We start from the raw sequence: 16,579 nt of genomic DNA on the forward strand, positions 1-16,579 counted from the left end.
TTTTATATTGTTTCTTCTTATGGATGGACTCCCCAAAACTGTGTTTGGAATGAATCAATGCCTAAAGAGTTTTCCTGTAGATTTTGTTAGTGTTTCTTATTAAATTTGAGCCACAGCACCATCAGTTACCTAGCAGACAGTGGTATACAACCGTAGGATTTAGAGTTTATGATCATGTAATGAGAAAACCTAACCAGCAAGGAAAGTTTCTTTTGAGTGCAACAGATAGTGGTTTATATAGCCCAAAGTAGGAAGTTGAGCAAGTTGTGTAAAATTCAGACTTTAAATCTCCACTTTTGGTGATGACATCTTAATCAAACTGGCCTGGACATAGTGCTTTTCATTTCCATGCTGTGGGAAAGTAGTATTGCCTTAAGCTCTCCTTAGTCCTGTGTCACTGTATTGAACCTAGTGATCAGAGCAGAGCCAAAGAAATCAGGACCAAATCTAGTTGATCGTGAGCATGGATCTCCCCAGATCACTAGGTCTTGGACGAGCTTGAATCTGGATGTCTTAGTCTTAATCTGAGTGGAATCTTGGTTCCAAAAGTCAAACTTTCTAATGCAGTTTTCATTGGTCCAGAAGTTTGGGCCCCTGTATCTGCATTATGACCTCTTTCGGAAACCCCTGCCGAGATCTTTAGCCTTCTCAGGCACACCTCCAGCCTTCAAGCCTGCCTCTCTGTAGGTTCCAGATATAATTCTCCTCCCTTATGTTCTTTACCATTGGCCAATAGCAGTGATCTTGAAAAACTATGATGCCATTTTTCAGAGGAAGCAGGTGCTAGACGCGGGGCTTTTGGCGTAAGTGATATGGTCCTGCCCTCTAACTGGAACTGCACAAACCTATAGTGAAACAGAGATTACCGTCTAAGAGAGGAAAAAGTTCCCAGGTAGTTATAATGCAGATAATAAAGGGCTACTCTTGGGGAAGCACAAGGCAGTGTGGGAGCACCCAACCTGGGCTTGGGCTGGAGGAAGGGCAGGAAGGCTTGTCAAAGAGTTTCCATTTTGTGATTCTGTTCGTAGCCCTATCCCAATCCTACCACATTATATGCAGATGATCTGTTATTATCTGTTTTCCCTACTTCATGGAAAGCTTCCCCAAGAATGAAAACTTAGTCATCTTTAGATCTTTGGCACATTGCCTGGCACATGGTATACCCATATAATTGTTTGTCAAATGGAACCCTCCTCTTCTATTTCCTTAATTTCTTTGTTTTTTTTATAACAGCTTTATTCATACATTCATAAATTCATACATTTAAAGTGTACCAAATATATCCATACAAAACAATGGTTTTTCATTCAATGGTTTTTAGTATATTCAGAGTTGTACAACCATCAGCAATATATGATTCCAAAACATTTTCATTACCCTGAAAAGAGACTTTGCACGCTTTAGCAGTCACTCCCCATTCTCCCCTCCCTGTAGGCCTTGGCAACCACTAATCTAATTTCTGTTTCTAATTTACATTTCATATAAATGGAATCATACAATATGTGGCCTTTTGTGCCTGGCTTCTTTCGTTTAGCATCGTGTTTTCAAAGTTCATCCATGTTATAGCATATAACAGTACTTCATTCTTTTTTATGGCTGAATAATATTCCATTGTACAGATATAACACATTTTGTTTATCCATTCATTATTTGATGGAGGTTTGGGTTGTGTCCACCTTTTGGATATTATGAGTAATGCTGCTTTGAACATTCATGTACAAGTCTTTGCATGGATTTATGTTTTCAGTTCTCTTGGGTGTATACCTAGGAGTAGAATTGCTAGATCATATATAACTTTATGTTTAACCTTTTGAGGAACTGCCAAACTGTTTTCCAAAGGACATTTTACATTCCCACCAGCAAAGTTTGAGAGTTCTAATTTCTCCATATCCTCACCAGCCTTTGTTGTTGTCTGTCATTTTTATTATAACCATCCTAAAGGATTTTAAGTGGTATCTCATTGTGGTTTTGTTTTGCGTGTTCTTGCAGTAGTGTTGAGCACCTTTTCATGTTCTTGCCTTCATTTTCACCTTTTTTTCTCTCATTGAGAAATGACCAGGACTGGAAATACAGAACTCCGTTGTTTATACATATGATTCTCAAAGGAAGAAACCATGTCTTATTTATTTTTATATTCTCAGCACCAAGCACAGTGTTAATACATAGTAGATACTAAATAAATGTTTTCTGAATTCGTGAATAGATAAACGATGGGATGAATGCTCAAATCATTTCAGTCCCCTTTTTTCCTGCCCAGATCCCTCCCAGAATTCTCTTTTTATAAATGTCTGGTGAGAGTTTTGAAACCCTTGATGTGAACTCAACAGATGAATCATGGTTTGCATGATGGAAAAGTTAACTAAGAAAAGCTGTGATATTTAAAAAGATAATCCTGTACATTACCAAAGCTCACTTAGAAGTCATTTATCTCCATCCCAAGAAGGGAAATTTTTCTAAAATAAATCTAAAATAAAATAAATTCTACAAAATTATGAAAAGGATTCATTTTATTCTGTTTTCTTTGTGGCTTTTTTTCCTGAAAAGTAAGCCCTCAGTGACCCAGTTTAATTTTTAAAAATCTATGAAAATGTCAAAGTGGAAAATCCAGTAAGTCATCTGTCATTTCAACCCGGCTAATCTTTACTGAAACCAGAGAATTTATTGAGTCAAAGAACTTCCAAAGGGGCCCCAATCAGGAGAAAGAATGATGTGTTTTCTCAGCCTCTCCCTTCTCTATATCCCAACGAATCCTGCCTTTTTTGATTTTTTGGTCCTGTCTAAAGCTCTGTGCTTCTGTGGTAAACTGTTGATACCTGGGAAACTGAATTTGCCCTGCTGTGTCCGTTTCTCGTGCATGAACACCATCTACACATGAAAGGAAAGAGGCAGAGACAGCTGGGAAGTGGACGGCTTCTGTTTTTGTTTTTAAACTTAAGCTTCTTGGGTCAAGGAATTTAAACCAATAATCGACTAATAAAGAGAGTTGTCATGGTTGTATTTTCTTAATAAATAGAACCTCTATTATTTCACACTCCTCAGTATTGGGTTATGTATCATAATATCACAAGTTTAGCAAGTTTCTTTGTAGATGGCCTTATTCATTCTACTTAAAGTTAATTGTCTATTTTTAGAAACAGACCAGCCTCACTTATACCGGAGGACTAGAAGTTAGGAGATCTTGGTTTTGGTCTGTGCTGTTCATTTCTGGTGTGACCATGAGGACGGCCAAATGTCTGAAGGCCTGTTCACCTCAAAAGTACCCGATGATCTCCCAGGACCTTTCCAGCTATAAGTTTTCTAAATTTTTTTCATGGTGCTCTGATTCCAATGTGGATTAAGTCTTCTAAGAACAAGTTCTGAAATAAGCCTTGAGAAAGAGGTTGTGTTATCCAGAATCCAGAGCACTCCAGGTGCCTCAAATCCTGGCCTCTCTGCAGGATTCATTGGCTCCAATAGCTTTTGGGTCTGTTCCCACCTGCACAGCAAGAGTGATCACTCCTATTTCTAAGGCATTCTGAAATTCTGGGCCTGACGTTAACTCTGTAAGTGTGAGATAAGATACTAGACAAGTATAAGATGCTAAGAAAGTATATTAAGTCAGGGAAAAACTTTTTAAATTTCTTCTTGTTAAATGTTTTATTTACCTTTTATATTTAAAACTAAATGATCACAAGATGTAAACCCTAAAGCAGAAACTGTATTAAAACATCCAAGACAGCTCAGTCTTTCCTCCGCCCTCACCCACCTCACCTCTTGTCCTCTCCTTCCCCTCCTGCGAGCTATGATGCGTCCTTGATTTTAACATAATATTGTTTACTCACATTCCTCTTTTTGCCTCCTTCACAGGGTACATCCCGAGTTACTTAGACAAGGACGAGCTATGTGTAGTGTGTGGTGACAAGGCTACGGGGTATCACTACCGCTGCATCACGTGTGAAGGCTGCAAGGTAATGGCCCTGGGGCCAGTGAGCTCCTGCTCAGCCCGGCTCCAGTCCCCTCCCAGGGTTCCACCGGAATGCAACATTCAATTCAAATCAAAATCAAATCCCAACATTCTTGGCCTGTGATCATCCAGGTGTCTGGTTGTCATCTTCATTTTTGGCATGTTCAAGAACTGAATTTATTATTTTTTTCACATCAAAAATAACCAACTGAAGTTTTGGGAGAGTATGATATCTGGTTTACTAGACAGGGAGAGAATAAAATGAAATTAAACTAATAAAATTCTCACTTTGAGTTTAAAAACGCATAGATATTTTATAACATATTATCATCCTAAGAAATAACCATTTCTCCTCCTGTTTGAGGAGGCAGAGCTCGCTGTAGCACAGGCTGTTGGCCACTGTTAATCTCAGTGAATACACTGACTTTTAAAGGTTCCATTGGGGAATATCTTTGAGGCTACTTAGATTCAATTATGTTCTGAAATTATCCAAATTGGCTTTCTGCACAGCCTGCAGTCAGTAAGTAAATTCTGGTCATCCATCAGCTAATTTCATGTTCTACAGACCCATCATCAGGACATACTTGACAAGAATACACCAGTGATCAACAGGCAGTTCACTTCCCGAAAGTAAGCCCAAATTTGCCTACTTACAATCTTCGCCATCGAAATTAAGATGAGCTTTCTGGCAAATATCTTTTGGTCCAACAACCTAGCCTAGAAAATAAAGTCTACTATGAAGGTAAATAAAGCTTCCCCTGGTGCTGTATTCAGCATACAGCTAATGTTTTATATATGAGGAAGTATGTTAAGTCACGGAAAGACTTCTTCAATTTCTTCTTATTAAATGTTTTATTTACCTTTTACATTTAAAACTAAATTATCACAGGATCTAAACCCGAAAGCTCAAATTTGTATTAAAATTATAAAACAATTCAGTCTTCCCTCCTCCCTCACTCGTCTTACCTCCTCTCCTCTCCTTTCCCTCCTCCAACTGCCCCCTTTCCTCCTAACCTTTGACCCTAATCCCCAAAAATCAACATGTTAGCTCTCTTTCAAACTAAGGTGTCCGGTTTTCCTAGCGGAAGATTTTCTATGCAAACTCCCTACTTTTTGTGCGTGAAATTAAGAAATAGCAGAAGCCTGCTAAAAGTGTTGAGATGATACATCCATTGGAAAGAGGTCATTCTAAGGTCCCAAGGCCTTATATCTGCAAGACTATTTTTTGGAAGGTGACATACATATTCTCATTTACCCAGACCCCTTTGATCTGGAATTTGTAACCTTTTAACAAAGATGAGGCTAAAGCTTGCTATTCCATCTATGAAAATAATGTCTTAAGGAGTTTAATGGAACTAATTACAAATAAGTCCTAGCTATTTATTCATTGGGAGACTTGCAGACTGTCTCTTGAAAGCCCAGCTTTATTGGTTTTATTTGAAAGTAATAAAACTGCATTACTTTAGACACATTCTCTCATTCCAAAAGCTCAGTAATTCAAACAGGTCTTTTTTCTAAATTAGCCCCTATTCATGAGGCTTTACCTGCCTGATTATGCAGCACTGAGATTCTTTCAAATCAGCTTCTAATGGAAAATTTTGAATTCTAGGACAGACTCTAATGAAAATTCCATTTAATACTCAACTCCCCAAAGTGACTCTAATGACTGAATGTGCCTTACAGAGGACTTAGTGCTTATTAGCAATTGACTTAAACAAAGGAGAATCAAGCATATTAACCCGTGTCCCTGCCTCACGTACATCTTCATGATGAGCAAGAAACCCACTAGCCTCTTTTCCTACAATCACTGGATGTTTAGGGCCTGATTCAACCGAGGTTTACTTAAAAGAAGAAATCATGTAGCAAAAAGCTAGATTTCTCAGCCTCTGTGCCTTTATCTCAGACCAGAATCCTGTTTCTAGGACCGCCTCCAGCATAAAGTCAGAAAGAAGCCTTCCTAGGGTGGTTACACAGATCACTTAATACAAGAACAAAGAGTCTTAGAAAAAGACAAAGGAGTTTTTCAAATGAAACAGTTGTTAAGAGTGGCCAAAGATGAAAAAGGTACCGTTCACATATTGTTTATTCAAACCTGTAATTTAAAAATATTTCTACCCCATCCCTCCAAAGTGTACGAGGAGAATCTTTGCCCATTATACCCTGACGACAGTTGAAATCTTTTGGAGATGTTGTCTCTGTTTTAATGTGCCAGTTTTTATGCATCTTTTGCAGAAAGAATACTGCCCCACAATTAGCCATTTTTAAGAAAGACTCAAAGCTTTTTAACAGCTGCCCAAATATTGTGCTAGGAGGGTGACACAGCTCCTTATTGCACTGATCAGTGCACCATCTCAAAGCACTAAGAATGGATCCAGTTCTTCTCAAAATGCAGAGAAATATGTCTGATGTTGACTCTAAAAGCACGACCTCCACTCTCCAACAAATCATCAATGAAATATATGTCCTTATTCATTCCTTGGGACATCTCTTTTGTCAGCTTACCTCTAAGAGGATTTTATATATATATATATATATATATATATAATTAGACGATGTTAAATATTTTCTATGCAAGTTGACTTCCAGGAGTTAATTTTTGTCACTTTTTAAAATTAAGGGACCTCGCATCTTTACATTTACTCAAATGAAGTGGTCCCTCATCACATCTCAAAATATGCTTTTATTATAGCTTAGGGGAGGCCAGTATCTTCAAAGAGATTTGGTCCATGAAATGCCCAAGAAAAGTCATCAGAGATAAGCACAGAAAAGATGGTACTATGAATAGCAGAGGCTGCTATCTCAACACTTTTTTTGAAATAGGCAAAGTATGCATTATTTCATTCATTCCACTTAAAAGTTCATAGAGTAGCCTTTTTGGAGGAATGACTGTTACCCCGTGTCTGGTACATCACACCTCATTGCCTCCTTGGTGTTGTCTGACTCTTCGGCATGCTCTCTGCCCCCTAGAACATGAGTCAACATCAGAGCATGGATGAGAAAAGAAATCTGCCCCACCTCAGATAGAGTAACGATTTTCCTGTCCTCACGGGATGCCCTGGACTTTGTTGTTTCCACCTCTAAGGAAACTGCATCCTCCAGAGGAGGGATGATACCCAGCCCCTCTCCTCCCTGGCTGTGACATTCTTGCCAGGGATCTCTGGGTTTCTTGTGCCCTCCAGGCAGGGGTAACCCTTGAGGGGTGGATTGGACAGAGAGTAACAGACCTGGAGGAGGGAGGTTCCCAGGGAAGCTTGTTTTTCACTCTGTGGCGTGTCCTGACATTCACACTTTGGTAGGATTTGCCCACCTTGAATACCCAGGGAAACATTGCTGACTTCTCAAACAGCTGCTCTGTGTGTGATTTAGTGACTCTTACAACAGTATATCAACATCATTCAAACTAATGGACTCAAGTGTTTAAAGATGTTAAAACACAAATATAACATGACAGTTTTTCTGTTAGAATTTGAACAATGGACATGGCAAGGAAGTTACAGACATGCCCCTAAATCAAGTCCATTTGTGTCAATTATTGCTGTCATTTTTCCATTTTATTCTGCTTTGCCCAGTATAAAATCCTACCTTTGACATTTTCATTATAAGAAAGAGCTCTTGTCTCTGAGTGAAGAATATGCAAGTGGTATGTGTACATAATCAAAACCGAGGAGAGTTAAACAGGATAATTAATCTAGGTCAACTGGTATTTCAGTCCCAACATTTATGTAACAAAGTTAGAGGTCCTCCTTAAGCCTTAGTAGACAATATCTTCAAAATTTGTTTTGCCTTGCTGTTCTACTAAAACAGATAAAGTGTTTTATTGAGGAGTGAGTGGGAGGGGACTATTTATAATCTGTTCTTCTAATAATACAGTAAAATTGGATTCAGTTTATATCATATAAGCAGTTAAGTAAGATTTACACTCCAACTCCTGGTTCCAGGCTGAATTCCAGCATGGACTTAACTTGTGATTTTGGGCAAGTGATTTAACCTGTCTGAGGCTGAGTTTTTTTAATTCCTGCAATGGAGATGTTAAGAGTACCTCTTCATAAGATTGGAAAAGAGATCAAAGAATATGGAATGTGTCTACAGCACTTTGCAATGTGCCGCTCACAATAAATGCTTTCTGCCATTATTAATTCCTACAGTACAAAAGTATAGTTGCCAAGACTTGAGTATCATGTCCGGAAAGGTTCTAGTATAACACACCCTTGAGATTGTTATATAAGTCACCTCAACCTGGAACTAAACGGTATCCTCAGAAACCTTTATGGTGGCACTCTCTCATGCCTTAAGAAAGGAAGAAACATATTGAAATTTATGTTGTGTGTCTATGGATCCTGGAGAAAAAGAATGTTATGAAAGGGAAAACCCCAATGCAATGAGCTATGGGAAAAATTTGGTAGAGAACCTGGAATTTTCTACTCCCCAAGTCTGTTGTCTCAAGGGCTATCTGAGCTGGTCATGGCCATCTCAAGAGTGAAAAACAAGAATTCAACTAAATCTCTAACAGCAGTTAATGCATCCATTTAATTGCTAAATGGTTAAAGTGTTAATTAATAAAGTCTCACAAGTATCCAGCTCTTCTATTCTCCACTATAAAGTGTAGCAAACCTCTTCATAGCTCAATTTAGCAACACAATTATGGCACTTTATGAAATGAAATAATACAATTTATATTACTCAATGTTTAGAGAAAAAAAAAGCGAACACTAGATTTTCCCATTAGCCTCTTTTCCTTGAATAAATGCCAGAAAGATGTTGACTCTGTAGTCCTATAACATATCCTTCAGCTCAGATTTAGAATTCCCTTTGGGCCAATGGTCCTATATCTGAGCAGGTAGCGCTATAGGCCCATACACAGGTAAGGTCCAAAACAATCCATCGCAGTTTGTGGACACAAAATTCTGGAGTCATTTATTCCAGAAAAGATAAAACTGTTGTCTTGGGTCTTTCTTTTTCATGTAGGGTTTCTTTAGAAGAACCATTCAGAAAAATCTCCATCCATCGTATTCCTGTAAATATGAAGGAAAATGTGTCATAGACAAAGTTACACGAAATCAGTGCCAGGAGTGTCGCTTTAAAAAATGCATCTATGTTGGCATGGCAACAGATTGTAAGTAATCTTCTTCCTTTGCTTCATTTTCAAGGAGTGTTGATTGGGGAAGGGTTTGGTTCAAGGAGATCAACCAAGCAGGAAAGAAAGAAGGAACCAATGTGCACAGAGGGAAGACACGCAACATTCCCACAGACCCCTCACTCCCAGCCATAGCAGGGTGGTTTCCATGCTACCCTCCTTGTCAACTCCTAACCCTCCGAGTAGCCAGATGATGGGTGAGGGGAAGCGGTTAAATTATCCCTATCATATTTGCAGGACAGTCAGCAATCCTCTGTTTGGGACAGAGATTACAAATGAGGTCTTGTCCATTCACCTTGATAAGGTGTAATTTTACGTGCAACATTCATGTGGTGAGAGCCTCAGGGACTAGTCCTAATATTTTTTCAAAAGCAGAGACAGGAATTTATTTTGTGGACATTTTTGGAGACGGGACACTGGCAGAAAACATCGTGTTCAGAAATTTCTGAAGAATGTGAAGTTGAGTGCTGTTGCATGAGTCATCCTGCAGTTGGTTGTTTGTTATATCTTTAGCCATAAAAACATTCCAAGCTGAAGTCGTCCTACCCAGTTTTCAAAGTGCCACAGCATATGGTGGTGAGATTAGCCATTGGGGTCTCTTCTCCCGACACTGTGCAAGGGATTTACACCAGTCACTTTAATTAATCTAATAATAAAATAAGAATCATGTCAGTCAGAATGTGTGGCCTCCCTTTTGCCAGGCATCAAGGTTAATGAGTTCTACTGGCGTAAATGTTTTGCACATCAATGAAGGATTCCAACTTTTAGTTAAAAAAAAAAGAAAGAAAAGAGAAAAGGAAAGAAAGAAAAAGAGAATGCAATGAGGATTTTTCCTCCTGAAGGAGCAAATACTCATGGCTTACATTTACGTGATAAACAGGGTTCTCTCAGCTGGAACAACAAATCTGTAGAAGGTCCTGGTTTGCTCATTAAAGAAGACAAAACGGGGAATCTTAAAAAAGGAGGAGAGTTGTGTAAGGACGTTAGGCAGGGAATCCTGGGTTAATCCCCACCTCTGGCTCGGTGTCTTCTTTGTCTTTACCTTTTAAAGGCTTTTATCTGTCGCTAACAATATGCCTGATCAGGATATGTGAAAATGATTGACCTAGAACCAAACAGTTAGATGTGTCACTATAATGAACTGCTATTGAGTATCCATTTCGTTGTTTTATTGAGAAGTTAAAGATGTAAATGTTTATGGCGTTAAAAACCTTAATGTTTACCTAGACTGGGTTGAAATTAATTTTGAGTGCACCTCACTTGCATGTGAGGTATTGTAAGAGCGCAGGTTTTATAATCAGAAAACTGTTGGAGTCCCAGATCTGCCGCTTACCAGCTGTGTGACCATCAGACTTAACCTCAAGTTTGCCTTCTGTGAAATTATCGTCTACCTCAAGGGTTGTTTTCAGGATTAAATTAGATAATGCACGTGAAATGCAACGATCCCTGGCACAGTGGAAGCATTTGGGGAATGGAGCTATGAGGATAGCCCCATTCCTCTTCTCCCTGTAATAAGTGACTTAACATGACTTAACAGGGCTCGTTCATATTTCCCACATTTGTTAAAGCTCACCTGACTTTGATGATCCGGTCAAATCTACATGGTCAGGAGTTTCATTATTCTGTTTGTGGATTAGCTGAGTACCTCTGGTTCTCTTCCTCCAGCTATGTTTGCTTTTTTCTTTTCCTACCGAGTCACACCATCCTCCAGAAACGGCCCTAGGATAACGATATTGTAGAACTGGAGTCAGGAGTCCTGAGTCTTGCCTTGGCTCTGCCATGAACTTGCTGTGTGACTTCAGACAAGTCACGATCTCTCTGAATCAACCTCCTCCGCTGTGAAATGAGGGAGTTGTACTAGATAATTATCCAAGGTCCCTTCCAGTTCTAAAATACTGTGACTCTGTAGTATAAAATCTGAGCCTTCCCATTCCATTGATAGTTACTAAGAGTCTGGTGAAATGGTTTTATTTTGGAAATAATCACGGAAGTATAGGTTTCTTGCTACCTGCCCTTTTTTGCATAAATGATGAAAGTCATGGCTGTGTTTACTGAGCACTTATAGTGCATTATCTCATTGAATACCCTGTGAAGTGGGCATGATTGATCCCATTTTATACAGGAAGAAATAAAAGCTCAAAGAGCCTTAGTAACTCACCAGAGGTCACGCACCTAGAATGTGGTAGTGTCAGGATTCAAACCCAGGTCTTTCTAGATTCCAAAGCTTGGGCTCTTTAACCACCATTGAGGGTTGACCAGGTCGAAAGTAAGGTGAAGTGAGTACTGTGAGCCCTGAGGTAGGCCCAGCCACACTCCAGTTAGCCCTTCAGGGAGCTAACGAAGAGCTGGAGTCCTTTTTCCTCTGAAGAAGGGATCGTTAACCTCCCGTCAACTGCTCCAGAACTTTTCTTTAACCTGAAATTCTTCTTACTAAGAGCCATTTGAGGGAGGAGGGGAGGAACAGAAACCTGAGAGTGAATTCAGATGATTGGCTAGACAGACTCATCTGAGAACCTGTGGGTAGGATAGGTTTTCCCTCTCTCTGCCTCTTTCCTATTTAGGGCCAACTTCGGTGGAGTTGGGATGCCCAAAGTCCAGCTCCCCCCACAGCTTTGTTTTGAAAAGATGGCTACACCTTGGGAGTTTGGCACCAGGCCTCATGTTGGACAATCATTAGGCAATGGCAGTTTGCTGCCAAGGGGAGAAAATGCCCCAGTGTGACCCACCCTGTGGGATCCACTGAGCCACCTGTGCCTCAGTGGTCCCTGCCCTTAAGGCTCCAGGATGTGCAGTCTGCCCTGGGTCTGGGGAGCATCTGTGTTTTGTCTCACTTTCTTCCTCTCCCAGTGGTACTGGATGACAGCAAGCGGCTGGCAAAGAGGAAGCTGATAGAGGAGAACCGGGAGAAGAGACGACGGGAAGAGCTGCAGAAATCCATCGGGCATAAGCCGGAGCCCACGGACGAGGAGTGGGAGCTCATCAAAACCGTCACCGAAGCCCATGTCGCCACCAATGCCCAAGGCAGCCACTGGAAGCAGAAACGGAAATTTCTGGTAAGGCTCCCCGGTACAGCTGAATATCGGCCGCCTGCCCTGCATTTCCTACCTCAACTCAGTCCTCATAACCCTGGGATGCTGGTGCAATTGCCCCCATCTTACTGATAGGGAAACCGCAGTTCTGAGAAGTCAAGTAACTTGGAGAGGCAGGATTTGAATCCAGGTCTTTCTGAGAACAAAGCTCACTCCTACTATCTACTGCCAGTGAGTCACTGAATTTTAAAGCAGCTTCTTAGGTCACATTATCTGTTGCTTTTGCTGTTAGCAAGACCAGCCCTGGATGAACTAATTAGTAAAATTCTTGGGGCTGGCCCCGTGGCCGAGTGGTTAAGTTCGCGTGCTCCGCTGCAGGCGGCCCAGTGTTTCGTTGGTTCGAATCCTGGGCGCGGACATGGCACTGCTCATCAAACCACGCTGAGGCAGCGTCCCACATGCCACAACTAGAAGGACCCACAACGAAGAATATACAACTATGTACTGGGGGGCTTTGGGGAGAAAAAGGAAAAAAATAAAATCTCTAAAAAAAAAAAAATTTTCAAAAAAAAAAATTCTTTACCAACTTTGCCTTTTTATACCTATTTCTTCCCTCATGTGCCTATTTATATAAGTACTTATTCCTCTAAACTCACTCCAAAATGTCCCCTTTACAATTAGCCCTAAAATGAAGTGTCCCATATCTCGAATGTATCTTTATGTCAATAGAAGTCAAATATTTAGCTTAAAATAAATGAGGTCGAGTCAGGAAGACAAGGATGGGGGTAGGGTATGTAGAGAAAACAGGCTTTTCCAGGCCCTTGGAGTATGGATGTTTGATGTTTCTATAAAAACTAACCATTGTGAAAGTCCTTCCCATTCATTTTCATTTGAACCTCACAATGCTTTGTGGTAGGCTGAAATTTTATTCCCATTTTACAGATATGTAAACCAAGCCCAAGGCATTAAGGGGCTCACCCAAGATCATGCTACTAGAAGGTGGCTGATCCAGGCCCAAAAGCCAACTCAGGTCTTCTGGTTCCAAGTCTAGGCTCTTAGCCCACCTCACCAGATGGACTGCCAATCCCACCACCAGCTGGTGTCTGACCATCTCAGAGACTGACCCTGCACTTGGCTTATGACGTGAACCCTTTATGAGCACCTCACTGAATCCCAGCAGTAGAATCCAGTGGGTCTATTTGTACCTCCAGGATACATTCGAGTACCTTCCCATCTGAAGGTGTAGTGGTATACTTGTCCTTGCACCTCAACATCACCGTTATAATGGGATAGTTTTTTTTGTGAAAACAGTATAACAACAACCTTAAAGGAAATTTTTAGAAAGAAAAAGCTTACCCATAATCCACCTTCTCTCAAACAATTACTTTCATTGTAGTAATGAATCAAGTTCTAACACACTTTGTTGTTGGCTTTCACTAAGAGTGATGTTAGCAAACACTTAGATGACCCTTGCTAAGTGCCAGGTACTATTCTAAGTGCTTTCCATACATTAACTCCCTATGCCAACCGTGTAGGTAGATATGATAATATCTCCATCTTACAGAGGAGGTAAGTGAGGCAGAGAAGTTAAGGGAGCTCTCACAGCTAGTAAGTAGTGGTGGTGGATGCATCCCAGCTCCAGGATCCATGCTCTGAACCACTACACTATGCAACTTGGCCACCTGCTAAACTCGAAGAACCTTCCAAAGATGCAAAGTCTTTCGAAGGGCAGCCTCTTAGTGCCTTGATCTTGCATCCTCAGCCCTACCCTGGTATATCTGCCAGAAATTAGAAAACACTGATTCTGGATAGATAGATAGATCAATTCTAACCCAAGGTATTTGGGGCACAGCATGATAGAGTCTTGCCTAACCCCAAGCCTAAATCTGTCCTTTCCCCGAGTATGTCCACCATAAATGGACATTGTGGAAGCCACTTCCAGGACTGAGTTCAGAGTAGGGACCAAGTTGAATTTCAAGGAAGGTGGAAGATTTGAGACACATCCTAGACTTCTCCTAGCAAATTTTGCACTTTGATTTTCTTTATTTGTAAAAAATAATGGATACTAGTCTAACCAAACAAGTTTCAGTGGTCACTAAAGTGCTTCTTTCTAGATTCTAAAGATTTGTTGTTTAGCTTAAAAAACATTTATTGAGGAGCTACTATGTGCCAGGAAGTGAATAACTCAGCCATATTCCAGTGGAGGGAGACAGACAATAAGAGTTAAACAAACAAGATAAATGCAGGTAGTGGTGAGTGCCGTGAGGGAAATAAGCACCGTAATGGGACAGAGTGATTGTGAAGTGGAAGTGGGGAGAGACTTCACTTTGCTAAACAGGGTGGTCATAAAAGGTCTCTCTGAGGAGGTGACATATGAGCTGCATCTGAAAGCTGAGAAACCAACTCTATAAGGTCAAATATAATCAGACCTCTTCATGCCTCATAGTCTCTTCAGCAAAAATAGTACATTTTCTAGTAATTAAAACCAACCAGGTCTGCACCTTTAACTCAAAGGCTCCTAACAGTTTTCATCAGTCTAATCATCTATAGAAAGAACCAAAGAAGGTATGGCACAGAATGATTTGCCGTTTGTTTTTTGTCAGAGCCATGAGATTATCTGGGCACAAAAAAGTTTTCTTCAGGAAGCTGACATTTACAGAGCAACTGTTTACCTACCAATCTCCCCACCCCCTAGGGAGCTGACATGAAAGGTGTAATAGGTAGATCCTTGATCTGTTCAAGAAATTGTCCTTCTTGATCCAAATACAAATAACTGCTTCTTCACGCCATTTTTTTTCTTAGAGAGATGCTGGGGGAGCTCAGAATGCCTCCATTGTCCTGTCTGTCCCTACAGTGAACTTCATTTCTATCAGCCAGTCCCCGTCTATGCCCGGGATCACCCCTGCATCTCCTTGGGGGAAAGACCGTGTTCCATTCAGCATTGTCACTTCAGTGTCTATCACGTATGTGGTTGAAACTTGTGGTAGTTTTTCTCCAAGATGGCTGCCTTTAGATTCTTTCCTCCCTGTAGACACAGCCCATTCTCTCTCATGGAGAGGTGGAGTCTGTTCCTCTCTCCCCTTGAATCTGGGCTGGTCTATGATTCCTTTAGACAATAGATTTTGACAGAATGACTTCTAAAGCTGAATCACAAGGAGCCTTGCAGTTTCCACTTGATTATCTTGGAGAGGGAAGTCACCTGGTCTCTCTAAGAGAAGCCAACTGCCATGCAAAAAAGTCTCAGTACCCTGAGACCAGCGTGCTGTAAGGAAGCCCAAGCTAGCCATGTGAAGAGACCACGTGGAGCAGCCTAGGCACCAGAAATTCGAGTAAAGGAGCCTGCAGGTGACACCAGCCTCTGTTGCCATTTGATGACAGCTGTTGAGGGACCCCAAGTGAGAGCCACCCTGCTAAGCCCATCAATCCCCAGAACCCTGAGAGAGAGTAAACATTTGTTTTAAGCCACTAAGTTTTGGGGTAGTTTGTTACACAGCAGTAGATAACCAGAACAGAACTTGATAATATTGTTAAAGAGAACCTAGAGTTCCACGGGCCCATTCTCAGAGACAGTACAGTTAGGCCCTGTGTCTCAGCCAGTTTACATATTTACACATACCCCTTAAAGAAGGGTGACTCCAATTGAGTATTGACGCTCAGGATAAAAATGTCACTCTTTTGAGGGGTGAATTATTCCTGCAAGGACATTAAGAATCCTTCATTAACGACAGCTTTGCTCAATGGTATCCATGTGCTGAATAGGCTTCTACACATTATGAGTTGCATCTCCTGTGTGGCTGATACCTTTTTTTTTCTTACAACCATGCTACACATATTATTTCACTTATTTTTATGTTATGATGGCCTATCTTGTTCTGAAAACAAATTTGAGGAGGCCTATTATATTAATAATAGTATAGTAATATATCATAAGAGATTAAACATTATATGTTGTCCTAAAAGCTAAAAGAATTCATTTAACTGGAATGGGTAAGTAACTTACTCCCCAAAAGGAACTTCTTCATCATTTTTTACCCTAAAACCAGGACTCAAGTCAGAAATAAAGACTGGTGATTTGACTCAGGTTTTAAATCTATATTTGTGTCTGTGAAAATAAGAGTCATTGGCAAATAATAAATTTTTGCAAAAGCCATGCAGATTTTCATAATACAATAGGCCTTCTCTATGCACAGGTTCCACATCTGCAGATTCAACCAACTGCAGATAGAAAGCCTTACCGTAGTTGCATCTGTCCTGAACATGTACATACTTTGTTTTCTAGTCATTACTCCCTAAACAATACAATATAACAACTACTTACTTAGCATTTACATTGTATTAGGTATTACAAGTAATCTAGAGATGATTTAAAGGATAGAGAGGATGTCCATAGGTTATGTGCAAATACTACATCATTTTATGTAAGGGACTTGAGCATCCACAAGGGATTTTGGTATCCACAGAGGGTCCTGGAAC

The 16,579-nt window shown here is 40.5% G+C and overlaps 1 protein-coding gene across 39 annotated transcripts in view; it reads left to right on the top strand.

Annotated features, from left to right (window-relative positions):
* THRB (thyroid hormone receptor beta) overlaps nucleotides 1–16,579 on the top strand; it is a 360,916-nt gene that overhangs the window by 325,194 nt on the left and 19,143 nt on the right. For all 39 annotated transcript variants that reach the window (XM_070577483.1, XM_070577457.1, XM_070577464.1 and 36 more), the window contains 3 exons: nucleotides 3,847–3,947; nucleotides 8,909–9,056; nucleotides 11,925–12,130. In XM_070577483.1, the coding sequence (XP_070433584.1) occupies nucleotides 3,847–3,947; nucleotides 8,909–9,056; nucleotides 11,925–12,130 (455 nt within the window). The remainder of the gene's footprint in view (nucleotides 1–3,846; nucleotides 3,948–8,908; nucleotides 9,057–11,924; nucleotides 12,131–16,579) is intronic.

Source organism: Equus przewalskii, chromosome 15 (genome assembly GCF_037783145.1).
Source record: "Equus przewalskii isolate Varuska chromosome 15, EquPr2, whole genome shotgun sequence".
In the NCBI taxonomy this organism is placed as follows: Eukaryota; Metazoa; Chordata; class Mammalia; order Perissodactyla; family Equidae; genus Equus; species Equus przewalskii.